Source organism: Lissotriton helveticus, chromosome 5_1, assembly GCF_964261635.1.
Source record: "Lissotriton helveticus chromosome 5_1, aLisHel1.1, whole genome shotgun sequence".
NCBI lineage: Eukaryota > Metazoa > Chordata > Amphibia > Caudata > Salamandridae > Lissotriton > Lissotriton helveticus.
In genome coordinates, this window is record NC_136065.1 from 603,575,187 (window position 1) to 603,588,020 (window position 12,834).

General features: G+C 48.0%; 1 protein-coding gene across 2 annotated transcripts in view; it reads left to right on the forward strand.

Annotated features, from left to right (window-relative positions):
• Positions 1–12,834, forward strand: part of POLR3A (RNA polymerase III subunit A) — a 284,112-nt gene that overhangs the window by 120,161 nt on the left and 151,117 nt on the right. For both annotated transcript variants that reach the window (XM_078642965.1, XM_078642966.1), the window contains exons 15-17: positions 8,802–8,966; positions 11,206–11,378; positions 11,741–11,852. In XM_078642965.1, the coding sequence (XP_078499091.1) occupies positions 8,802–8,966; positions 11,206–11,378; positions 11,741–11,852 (450 nt within the window). The remainder of the gene's footprint in view (positions 1–8,801; positions 8,967–11,205; positions 11,379–11,740; positions 11,853–12,834) is intronic.

Below are 12,834 nucleotides of genomic sequence, written 5' to 3' on the forward strand. Positions count from 1 at the left end.
GATCCAATATTTATACTCTGGAGTCTCAGCGTACTTGCTGAGAGAGTTCACTGCGCCAAGGGAGCCACTCACAGCTGAGGCATGGTATGGCACCCCTTGCCAAAGCACTCCCTCTCCCCTTTTTGGGGAAGGATCCAGTATGTAGGCCTTGGAGTCTCAGAGACCCCCCTGAGAGAGTCCACTGCGTAAAGGGAGCCTCCCGCAAAAGAGATAGGGAAGTGATACAACTTCCCCTGAGATCACAGCTTACTGGACTTTGGACGTTGCTTTGACTCATCTACCGGTTTGTGTCCCCGTCGCCCTTCCCCGCCTCTTTCCATGCGATGTCGTTCACCCTCCCCCCCTCTTTCCCGCCTTCATTACCTGTCTACTTCCCCAGCTCCTTGCCCCCTCCCCTGAATCTTTCCCCTTGCTTGCTTTTCCCCTTTCGTATTTGTGCTTATTGTTTATCTTGACCTTACAAGTAACTATGTTGCCATGCTCTAATAACTATGTAACCTTTGTAACGATGTAACCTGCAACTATGATCTAATGCTCATATAAAGCGCTCTGATACCTCAGGGTCTAGCCAGCGCTATATAAAACCTTTATAATAAATAAAGAAATAAGTTGGTTTCTTCTGCAGTCCTGCGTAGACACTTAAGAGAAAATCAAAGACAAATAATGCAGCCTAAAACTACACGGCTACATTGGCCAGCACTTCATCTTGAAGTGAAAAGGATAGCCAAATAATATTACATTTTACACACTTTGTAAAGTTTCACACCTAGAGAAACTCCCCTTCACAAAAATCCTTTGTCATGATAGAGAGAAGGGGTTGGACAGACAAGCCCCATAGGCTGCTATTATGTGTCTGGAAAAGGGATACCGTGCCTTTAAGGAACTCTCCAGAGACCCTCGGTATCCCAGGGTGCACAGCCAAAGGCCTTTTACTTTCAGTTCTTTTTTCCGGCTCCTGCTAACAAGACCCTGGAGCATTGAGCTCTACATTTTTGGGTATATCCTCAATTTTTGGAGCTTTTCCAGTGTTTTGAGTGTTTCACTCGACGTCTGGGGTCTTCCTCTTCCAGTTGCTGTCTTTGTTTGACCAGTTTTGCCACCTCTTTTTTGTCGAAATGCCAGCTTTATTCGACAAGTGCCCTGAGTGTGGTAGGAAGAAGGCTAAATCGGACCCCACAGAGTATACATACTCTGTCTTCCTTCTACCCATATCCCTGACTCCTGTGATATCTGTCACTCTTTCTCCAGGAGGACCCTGCGCGACAGAGAGAAGATTCGTCTCCAAGGCCTGGAGCAGAGGAGACATCAAGAACCAGGTGGGACTTCTGGGCATGGACGGACTCTGTCATCATCCTCAGCCTGTGCAGCGGCCTCTGGGGGGCTCCCCAGTCAAGAAAAGGCACCGGCACCGGTCCTGGTCGACGTCGATGGCTTCAACATCGGAGTCGAGAGGTATGACTACCATCTGCTCCCCGTCGACCCAGGGCTCTGGGTGGAAGCGACGTTCGGCGTCGTGGGGTAGGACGTCGAGACCTCGGACGAGGTCGACGTCAAGGACTTCACCGGCGTCGACACACCATCGATGTCGTGATGAGTCCCGAAGAGACAGGCGCTCGCCGTCGAGGCGACACCGCTGTTCACCGTCAGCACGAAGATCGACGTCGAGGAGAGATAGATCAATGTCGAGGCGAAGAGACTCGACGTCGAGGAGTTCATCGACGTCCGGAAGAACGACGTCTAGAAGAAAGACGTCGAAGAGGTCGACGTCGAGGAGGAAAAGGTCGACGTCGAGGAGGGAAAAGTCGACGTCAAAGATGAAGTCTAGGCCCAGAACAGTGTCTAGTGCCTCTGTAGTTAGTCTCCTCTCCATCATCATCGGCAAGTCCCCGGTCACGGCGGCGCTGGCGCTCGCGCTCAGAGAGGTCCGCCTCCAGAGCGTCCTCCCCGAGGCCTGCTCATAAGAAGAGGAGAGTTATTGGGTCACCGGACTTTGATTATTCCCGGACCTACTCTCCCTCAAGGCCCATGACGCCTACGCCTCCTCCTCTTCCGCAAATTCCTCCTCCTCCGCAAATTCCTCCTCCTCCACCACCTCCTCCTCCTCCTCCTCCTCCTCCTCCACCTCCACCACCACCACCGCCTCGGCCTCCACAACCGAACCCTTTGGTTCCGGCTCAACCTCTTCCGTTTCCGCAGCCTCTTGGGCCGGTGGTTCCAGCAAGGCCCAGAAAGCCAAGGTCAAGATCCAGAGGGAGGCATCGCTCTCGCAGGGAGCGTAGATCTTCGACGAGGTCTCGTCATAGTCGGCGGAGGGAAAGGTCAAGGTCCAGGTACGCGGATTTGTCCAGTGACAGGAGATATTCTCCCACTTTGTCGGACTCTCCTCCGACGAGAGTGTCACCAGTGGATGACACTCTCGTTGGATGACAGTAGTCGTTCCAGGATGTGCTGCCGAGGGTGGCAGCGAAGTTGGAGATCACATTGACTGTGCCCACCCCTTCCACATCTGTGATTTTTGAAACATTGCAGCGCAGGCACCTCTCTCGCCCTTTACTACCTTTGGTGCCAGGACTGGAAGAACCAGCCATGGAACGTTTTCTGACGTCGGCCTCGGAGAGGTCGGCGCCATCTCGACTTCAAAAGAAGTACAGGCCCCCGGATTCTGACCCTGCGTTCTTGAGAGCAGATCCTTTGCCGGATTTTGTCATTGTGCCAGCGGCCAAGAAGCAGCATTCCACTGCCCCCTCGTCTACGGTCCCGCCAGACAAGGAGAGCCGTCATATGGATTCGGCAGGAAGAAAAGTCTGCAGTACAGCTGCTACTTCGATGAAAGCTCCTAGTGCATCAGGGCTTTTGGGTCGGTATGACCGCTCCTTGTGGGAGTCCCTGCAGCAATTCACTGCGCTCCTCCCGAGGGACAGGAGGGCATGATGGTATCCAATCAGGTCATCAGTTCCGCGGCGGATGCCTCTCTCCTGGCTGCGCATGGGTACTGCAATGGAATAAACTTGAGACGACATTCCTGGTTGCGCCTTACCTCTTTGAAGCCTGAGGCGCAACAACGGATTGCTAGCTTGCCTTTTTCAGGATCTACCCTCTTCGGGGCTCATGCGGATGAAGAGATGGCCCGCATGAAGGTGGAAGTCGAAACGCTGAAGGCTGTAGGTTTGGAGAAACCAAAGGACCAGCGAAAGTCATTCCGTCCCTTCCAGAGGCGTTACGCTTCCCAAAGATATCAGCGGGGGCAAGGTCGCCAAGCTGGCCAACAGCAGTAGCAACAACAGCAATACCAGCGACAACCCTTCCAGAAACGTCCGAGCGGCAGAGGCGGACAGCAGGCCTCCACGGCAAATAAGGGCCAGGCCGGGTCTAAGCCCTGATGAGTTACTTCTCCCTCGTCCGTTACCGCTCCGGTGGGAGGAAGCATACAGAATTACTTGGCAGAGTGGAGAAAAATTACTCAGGACAAGTGGGTGCTGAATATTGTTTGCAATGGATACAGTCTTCGGATTGTCAGCCCTCCTCTAGCTATTCCACAGGTTCCGTCACACTACCAGCTGCGAGAACTCCAAGCGGAGGCCGATACCCTGTTAAGAAAAAGGGCGATAGAAGACGTCCCTCTGTCTCAAAGGGGAAAGGGTCTATACTCAAGGTTCTTTCTGGTACGCAAAAAAGGCAAAAACTAGTTCAGGCCCATTATGGATTTGACACAAGCAAACAAATGGATTCACAGGGAGAAATTTCGCAAGCTGTCCTTGCACCAGATTTATCCTCAGCTGCAACGAGGAGACTGGCTTTGAGCAATAGATCTGCAGGATGCGTACTTCCATGTGCCCATTGCACGGAAACACAGGAAGTTCCTGCGCTTCCTGGTCGGCACCAATCACTATCAGTACACCGTACTACCGTTTGGTCTGAAGTCTGCACCCAGGACTTTTTCAAAATGCATGGCAGTGGTGGCAGTGCACCTGAGAAAGAAAAAGGTGTTTGTCTACCCGTACCTGGACGACTGGTTGATCAAAGCCTCCACCTTCCAGGAAGCACAATTGCATTTCAACAGGACGGCCGTTCTGTTGAATCAGCGGGGTTTGCATATCAACATGGCCAAGTCCGTCCCGACTCCAGTTCAGTGCCTGCAGTACTTGGGAGCCTCCATCAATTCTCTCAGATCAAGCGTGTCTCCTTCGGAGGAGCGACGCTTATCGATCCTTAGGAAGGCTCAGGCTCTCATGTCCGTTCCATCAACGACAGTGAGGACGGTGTCTTCTCTTCTGGGGTCGATGGCCTCTTGCATCTTCCTCACACCACATGCACGCCTCCACATGAGACCGCTGCAGGAATGTCTGGAGGATCAGTGGGACCAGAAACGAGGGAGCTGGGACGACAGGATCCACCTGTCTCTACACGCTCAACAGTCCCTGAGATGGTGGTGTTCAGCAGAGAATCTTCTCAGGGGGGGTTCCCTTCCACAAGGACATTCCCATTTAGACTATTGTGACGGATGCTTCTCTCCACGGCTGGGGAGCGCATTCAGACCATCTACAGATCCAAGGAACGTGGTCCCAGATGAAAGCCACGTACCACATCAACTTTCTGGAACTCAGAGCTGTTCATTGGACACTGAAAGCCTTTAATCCGTCCCTCCAGACCAACTCCTTGCTTGTGCAGACGTACAATACGACCACAATGTATTACCTCAACAAGCAGGGGGGCTAGAGATTGCGCACACTGTCCCAAGAAGCGCAGGCGATCTGGCACTGGCTGCTAGCCAGAGGACTAACGATAACGGCTACCTATCTACCAGGTGTGCAGAATGCTCAGGCGGACGCACTCAGCAGGCTGGTCCAGGAAAACTACGAGTGGGTCCTAAACGACGAGATACTAGGAGACATCTTCGGAAGATGGGGCACTCCAGACATAGATCTGTTCGCCACCCCGAAAACAGAAAATGCCGAGACTTCGCCTCCAGGTTTTACCAACTGGGGACTCTGGGGAATGCGCTATGGATCAGCTGGTCGAACAGCTTTCTGTATGCTTTTCCACCCATTCCCCTGATTCCGGCAGTGCTCATCAAGCTGTCTCAATCCAGAGCGCGAATGATCCTCATTGCTCTGGAGTTTCCTCGACAGTGGTAGTTCAAGGACCTGCTCCACCGGTCTCTCCAACCCACCTGCGGCTTCCATGTCGGCCGGACCTTCTAACAAAGTTCGGGGGGCAGATGGTGCACCCCATCCTCTCATCGTTGAGTTTGGCGGCATGGCTCCTGAGATAGTACAGTATGGACACTTGAACTTGCCTGACAACTGCATGTATATACTCAAGAAGGCTAAGAGACCTTCCACCAGGACTTCCTATGTCTACAAGTGGAAAAGGTTCTGCATCTGGTGCACATCCAAGAATGCTGATTCTACCTCCTGCTGGGAAGATGTCATTCTTCCATATCTCTTGCATTTGGTTCAATCTGACCTTAATTTCCATTCGATTAAGGTTCACCTCGCAGCATTAACTGCGTATAGGAAATGCTCTTTACAAACATCCTTCTTCCAGATTCCTGTAATTAAAGATTTTCTGGAGGGATTGAAGAAAGTATTTCCCCCTGTTAGACGTCCGTCGCTTTCATGGGAACTGAATGTGGTGCTGTCTCGGTTGATGAAGGAACCTTTTGAACCTATTCATAAGGTTTCTCTGCAGCATCTTTCCTGGAAGGCAGCCTTCCTTGTGGCTATAACATCGGCCCGCAGGGTGAGTGAGATCCAGACCTTGTGTTGCCAAGAGCCTTGTACGGTGTTTCATGCTTCTAAGGTTGTCATGAGGACTCACCCTAAGTTCCTGCCCAAAGTGATTTCTGATTTTCATGTCAATCAGATGATAACTTTACCTACATTTTTTCAACATCATCCTTCTTCTCCGGCGGAGAGGTCTCTTCATTCCCTGGATGTAAGAAGGGTGTTGAAGTTCTACTTAGACAAGACCAAGGACATTCGTAGGTCAGACCAATTGTTTCTCAATTATGGTTTAGTCAGGACTGGTCTTGCCACATCTAAACAGTCCATCACTAGATGGATAGTGTCCTGTATACAGTTATGTTACCAAAAGGCTAACAAGACCTTAGGGGGTAAGCCTAAGGCTCTTTCCACCAGGGGCAAAGCAGCTACAACGGCTTTGCTACGTAATGTTCCCATTGCAGATATCTGTAGGGCTGCCACTTGGAAGTCGGTCCATACCTTTGCCAAACACTACTGCCTGGACTCTGATGCCAGAGCAGACGCTCAGGTTGGGCAGACTTCGGTTGAGAAATCTGTTTTCACAGTAGTGTTTTTTGTCTTTTCATCCACCGCTGGTTTGGTTTGTTGGGATGGGCTTGCCATTCTATTCACAAGATTATGACTATACACAGAGATCCCTTACTACAGAAGGAGTAGTTTCTTACCTGTAACTCCAGTTCTGTAGTAGGGGTATCTCTGTTATAGTCATAAGCACCCTCCCTCCTCCCCGGTGGATGAAATGATAATGTACTGAATGCTAAAGGCCTAGCTTTAAACTGAAAGTAAAAGGCGCATCCTGGGATACCGAGGGTCTCTGGGGAGTTCCTTAAAGGGCATAATGGCAGCCTATGGGGTTTATCTGTCCAACCCTTCCTCTCTATCATGACAAAGGATTTTTGTGAAGGGGAGTTTCTCTAGGTGTGAAACTTTACAAAGTGTGTAAAATATAATATTATTTGGCTATCCTTTTCGCTTCAAGGTGAAGTGTTGGCCAATGTAGCCTTGTAGTTTTAGGCTGCATTATTTGTCTTTGATTTTCTCTTAAGTGTCTATGCAGGACTGCAGAAGAAGACAACTTAAGAGACTATTTTGATTGCTCCGGGGTCCACACACATGGGAGGGACTATTCACAAGATTATGACTATAACAGAGATACCCCTACTACAGAACTAGAGTTACAGGTTAGAAACTACTCCCTCTCTTCCCTTCATAGCAGTAAGGAACCAACACTGCACCTGGCCTGTGGCAGTTAGGAACCAACGCTGCCCGGCCCAGTTACCTTATCACCTCCCCAACACCTTGTGACCCCACTGTTTGGATCATCACAAACGGTACTGTTTCTCTGGGGGTACATGTGACTCAGTGGCCAGCCCACACAGCTCACAGTTGGCTCTGTACTTTGGATTTGTACCTGTCACAACATTGAGGTAGCCCCAGTTGGAGCTTTTGTCTTCTAAAAGCTATATTTTGCTAGTGATACTTTGAGTTGTGTATTTTGGATTTTTTTCGTTTTATTCTTGTTTGGTTTAGATAAAGATACTTTATTTTTCTAAACTGGTGTGGTGTACCTTTGTAGTGTTTTCACTGTATTACTGTGGATTATATACAAATGCTTTACATATGGCCTCTGTAGTTTAACCTGACTACTCTGTGCCAGACTACCAGAGGGTGAGCACAGGCAATCGTAGGTGTGTACTTTACTCATCCTGACTAGAAGGAAGGGTCCGTACTTGGACAGGGTCTATGCCACTGCCAACTAGAGACCCCCATTTCTAACACCCAGGGATGGGGAGTTCTTGTAGCCCAACATTCAGGACAAAGTGTTTGGAGTCAACGACACGCAGGCACTCAAGTTAAGTGCTAGATTCCAGTCCGTGTACTAACAATACTTTGCACAGGTATCAGAATGTTTGAAACCTTAACAAGCCGGGCAACGCTTGAAGACAGCTTTGCTTAACTGGTATGCCACTTTTGAAGAGATATACCTGTTCTTTAAGACCTCGTTAATAAAATGTTTTTGGGGAGAGAAGCATTTTAAAACCAGTATGGGCAACATTAAAAAATAGGAATGACTTTGTTCATAAAATCACATAAATCCAATCTTAGGGCAGTGGCATTGCAGGGGTTCAGATTTACAATCTGCAAAAATTCACAGGAGTTTACAAAAGTAGGCCTGAAAATTTGCAATCGTTTCTGGCACATCCAGACGCATACCTGGATAATACCCTGGCATATACAGAGCCCTCTGTGCACACACGCACCTGCTGGGTTTTCAAAGATTTTAAATAAATAGATTCCTGTTATGTTCATAGGCCAGTGTAATCATGAAGGTTGCATAGTCGTGCTAGAATCCAACCCTTGCCGTAATGTATCTCATATATGGCACACTCTGAGAGGCTATTATGAGAGTTCTGAACTAGTGAGAACTCCGCCATTATTTGTCACCTAACTGTCGGTCTTTAGCAGGCAGGTATCTTTCTCAAGCATTGCATCCATTGAGTAAGTAGATAATGTATACAATTCACACTATTGTCACCCACCTCTTCCACCTGTAAATCAATATAAATGCATGAGCAACATTCTTTTATTTTTTATTGAAAGTGCCCTTGAACAACTGACAGCTTACGCTTTTCCCATATCTGAGCCTTTACTAAAGTTGGACTGGAATGGTACTATCCAGTTTAAAAGAAACACATATATTTTAAGTAAGCATTCTAATGCTGCTCTCGCCCATTTTCCATTGGTGAAACGAGGTTTTGTGGAAATAAGAACATAATTTGTGATCTGTGTGTACACCACTCTGTTCAGGGACTCTCAATGTTTAGTCTCTCACTGGCACACCTTAATTTAATTCAACAATGAAGCACTCCTCCCACTATTGCCAATGGTCACCCAAGCCCACTGTGGAGACCAGAAGCATTTTAGCAGTCCTTTATTTCAAGCATTGGTCCCATGTTTCTAGTTTTAATTACAAGTGGTGTGTTCCAGATTTGGCTGTGTTCTTCTGACTTTGTGATGTCTTTATATCTTCTGCAGACGTGACGATCCAGAACAGTGAGCTGGTGTCGGGCAGTATGGACAAAGGCACCCTGGGTTCTGGATCCAAGAAGAATATCTTCTACATTTTACTGCGAGACTGGGGTCAGGTGGACGCGGCTGATGCCATGTCACGCCTCGCACGACTAGCTCCAGTTTATCTATGTATGTTTACTTTTTACATGTATTACACATAACAATTGTATAGAGCGCTGAGAGGTACTGCTTGTACAATCGGAGGGGTATAGTTTTAGCAAAGCCTAAACTAAAAATGGAAGGCTTGCCAGCAGACGCACAGCTGACTAGACAGAAGGAAGGAAGGAGGGAGGGATGGATGGATGGATGTTATGTGGATGACAGGAAAGAATGCAGGAGAATTACCTTGATGGCATGTATGGATGAACTGACAAAGAAGCGAATGCCTGGATGGATATTGATTGTCTGGATCAAAGATCTCATAGCAGACCTCATCCCAGGATGCAAAGGAGTTTAAGAACCTCTCACCCCTCTACATCCTCACAATACTTGAGGACAAATGTCACCCCATTAAATTGATGAAGATTGAGTGCAGTTGGTCTCTCGAGCCAGCAGGAGAAACACACTCCTTGAGACCTCCTGTCAGACACAAGAACCGAGCAGGAGACCAGACCACTGAGCGATCCACTAGTTCAACCATCGGGAGCGCGCAGAATTTGATTTCCTATCTTTCAGCCGGAAAATTCAGGCTTCAAATAGAAGTGGGGCCTTCTTTAAACCATAAAGTCAAGACATCAAATTTGAGGAGAGAAAAGTAGCAAGAAAATTCGATCATGAAAAACAGGAGGCAGGAATGGAGAGCACCTAGAAAGTTGGATATTCAATTTATTGGCTTGGCATAATGATACAGCAGTTTAAAATATGCTGTAAACTGAAAACAATTTCAGGGAGCGTATGCAAAGGTTATAGCTGAAGCACAGACATGAACAAACCCTATATTTTGAATTATCAATAGTCTAATCATGTGCAAGTGTCAATTTTGTTAACGAGTGGTGAGAAAAACACCGATAGTCTGAAACACTACCAAAATGGCGTTCAATGTTTGTAACCATAAACATGTTAAGCATTGTTATTAGCACATTGTCCATGCTTTTTGTATGTGCCGGCCTGAAAATTCGCTGTTTGTCTCATAAAAGCTATTGGGCACTCCACGCATATATAATACCTGTCTGTTTCTCGGGCCTGGGTATTGTTTAGATTTCATATAATGACATAAGGATGAAAACTCCAACTCAGGGTAGAGACATAATTGACAGGAGCAACAGATGGATGCTGGTGGGAATACTAGCAGGCTGCTTGCAATAATGTCTGTCAGCTCGATAAATTACAAGTTCTATAAAGGAATAGTTGTGTCAGTTGGCTGGAAGAGGAGACTTTGGCTAGATAGATAGATAAATGGATGAAGAAATGGATTGCTAAGGAGGTGGAGGAATCAGCAGAGCAATAGGTAATAACTGGCTGTAGCAGTTGATTGGTGGTAAATGTTTGGATGGATTGAGTGATTCTTAAGATTGGAGAGGGTGCCTGGATGAATGCCTGGGAGAATGCTTGCTAGCCCCTTTATATTAAATGAAATGAAAAATATTGTCTCGTAATCTCCGCTGTGCAGATCAAAGTAACACTGCACATAAATCACTGTACTGTGTAAGTTGTCCTAAACCTTCTACGACCAAGGCCGCTGTTCCAACCTGTGCTGAACTGAGTGGGTGCAAATACCTTACGTGTAGTTAATGTGAGGTAACACCATGCCATGACTGTGCTGTTCTGAGTTAAACCCATCCGAATGGTGAATAAATGTCAGGGTATAGAATTTAAGTGTGAATTCCACACAGTAGTCCCTCTGCGTGAGGAGCCTAACACACACATTTGCTACCATCTCTGACTGGACAGTTAATGTGTATTGGGGCATCTGTGTGGGATGCTGAAAGGTGGGTGGGCAGAGTAGAGGATAGAAAGGGAAGAATAGCTTTGGCAGGAGGGAGCCTTACATATCCCCTCTTGCAGGAGACAATGTTGGGTGGGGCTGGGTTTTGAGGCCTGGCTGCGCATACTGTCGAAGCCTCAAATTGTTTTCTCAGCTAGCAAATCAAATTGGGGTTTCCTGCACCCATAAGTCCAGGGACACCAGAGCCCTTACGACTGTGGGGCTTAAATGAAATTCCACTCCGTGTAGATCATAATCTGGGCCTAAATTATATGTTTGTATCATGCCTATGTTATAAAGACGAGATCTTGGGTTTCCCAGTGAGAGACTAGCATATTTTGAATACATGTATTAAAAACGGGGGCACAATTTATAATAATCTACAACGCTAAGCTCTGCTTTAGGGATAGTCCGTTTTTAATAACACATTGTAATTTGTTTCAGCAAACCGTGGGTTCTCCATTGGTATTGGTGATGTGACACCTGGCCAGGGTCTGCTGAAGGCCAAACAGGACCTTCTAGATGGTGGCTATGCCAAATGCGATGAGTATATTGAAGCCCTGAACACTGGGAAGCTGCAACAACAGCCTGGTTGCACTGCTGAAGAGACACTAGAGGTAACTTTTTGTTGGGTAGGTTGGGCGTTCTTCAAAAGTCACCGCTCTGAATTAATATGGCCTTATGTGTATCCCAGTTGAGCTAATGCTGATTTCCCTTGAAGGAGGTTATGAGGACACTGAAAATAACAGGGCAAAACTAAAATCCCCTGTAGCTGAGTGGGTGAATCGGGTTCTACATTCTCTGCTGAACTTGGTTGAGGAATAAATCGGGCCAGACCATCTGGGTGTACAAGATAGGATGTGATGAAAGCCAAAACCCTATTCTTGCCATAAAAGTCTTTGCTGACATTAAGTTTGGGAGGTTCCCCATACCTATTCCAATCTTTTTAAATTTGTTTCTTTATCTGTTTGATTTGTAGGCCTTGATTCTCCGTGAGCTGTCTGTCATCAGAGACCATGCTGGCAGTGCCTGTTTGCGAGAGTTGGACAAGAGTAACAGTCCTCTGATCATGGCTTTGTGTGGCTCAAAAGGTAGCTACTGGCCCACTCTCTGCTATAAGGATCTCTTCATCCATGAATCCTTTGCTCTCTGTTTGTCTATTCTTTGTCTATTCATATTTGTTTATCCTTCTCTCTAGCCATGTGTCTATAGTTGTGGCACTTCTGTGTCAATAACATCCATGTTCGAGGCATGTGGGCTGCTAAATTCATATCTATTGCATAGATCGCCGCCTAGTGTTGGGTCCGGATGATTGCACATTGTTGTCCTGGAAGAGTCTTCGAAGTATCACGAGGTAGGTGGCTCCTCCCCTGGACTACAGTGCGCATGGGCATCGACTCCATCCCCAGATTGTTTTTTTCCGCCATTGGGTTCGGATGTGATTTCGACGTCTCCTTGTCGGAATCGAAAAACGTACTCTTTAAGGCCAAAAGGCCTTCGTTACCTGCGTCGGTATTGTTCGCGTACGGTCTCGGCCTTCATTCGACTGTTCGAGTCGAAATTCTGCGGAGCCGACTACTCTTCGGACATCGAGGCCCTGTCGTCGCAGCAAGACCCCGACGAACTTCCCATGGAACGAAGTCCGTTCAAGCACTGCCCCGTGTGTGGGTCCAAATACCCACACATCGACGTGCATCCAGTCTGTAACAAATGCCTCTCGCCGGACCACAACGAGGACAACTGCATGGCCTGCTCAAAGTTCAGGTCAAAGAAAACGCTCAAGCTTCGGCGCGCGGCGCGCCTCGAGGCCCAGCGAGCGGCTCCGGCACCCGACGACATCTTCGACGACCCCGGGGCGGAAGGCCCAAGCCATCGCCTGCAGATTTCACCACCGTCGACGGAGGTCGAGGCCGATCCCGAAGAACACGTCGAAGGACAGGGCCAAGACCTTGAATACGTCGAGGAGGTAGGGGACGACGAAGAAGTTTATGGGGCCGCGGAAGATAGCTCGGAGGAAGAGCTATGCCCCGAAAGTTACATGATTCCAGCTCCGGTCACGGGATCGCCCCTCGA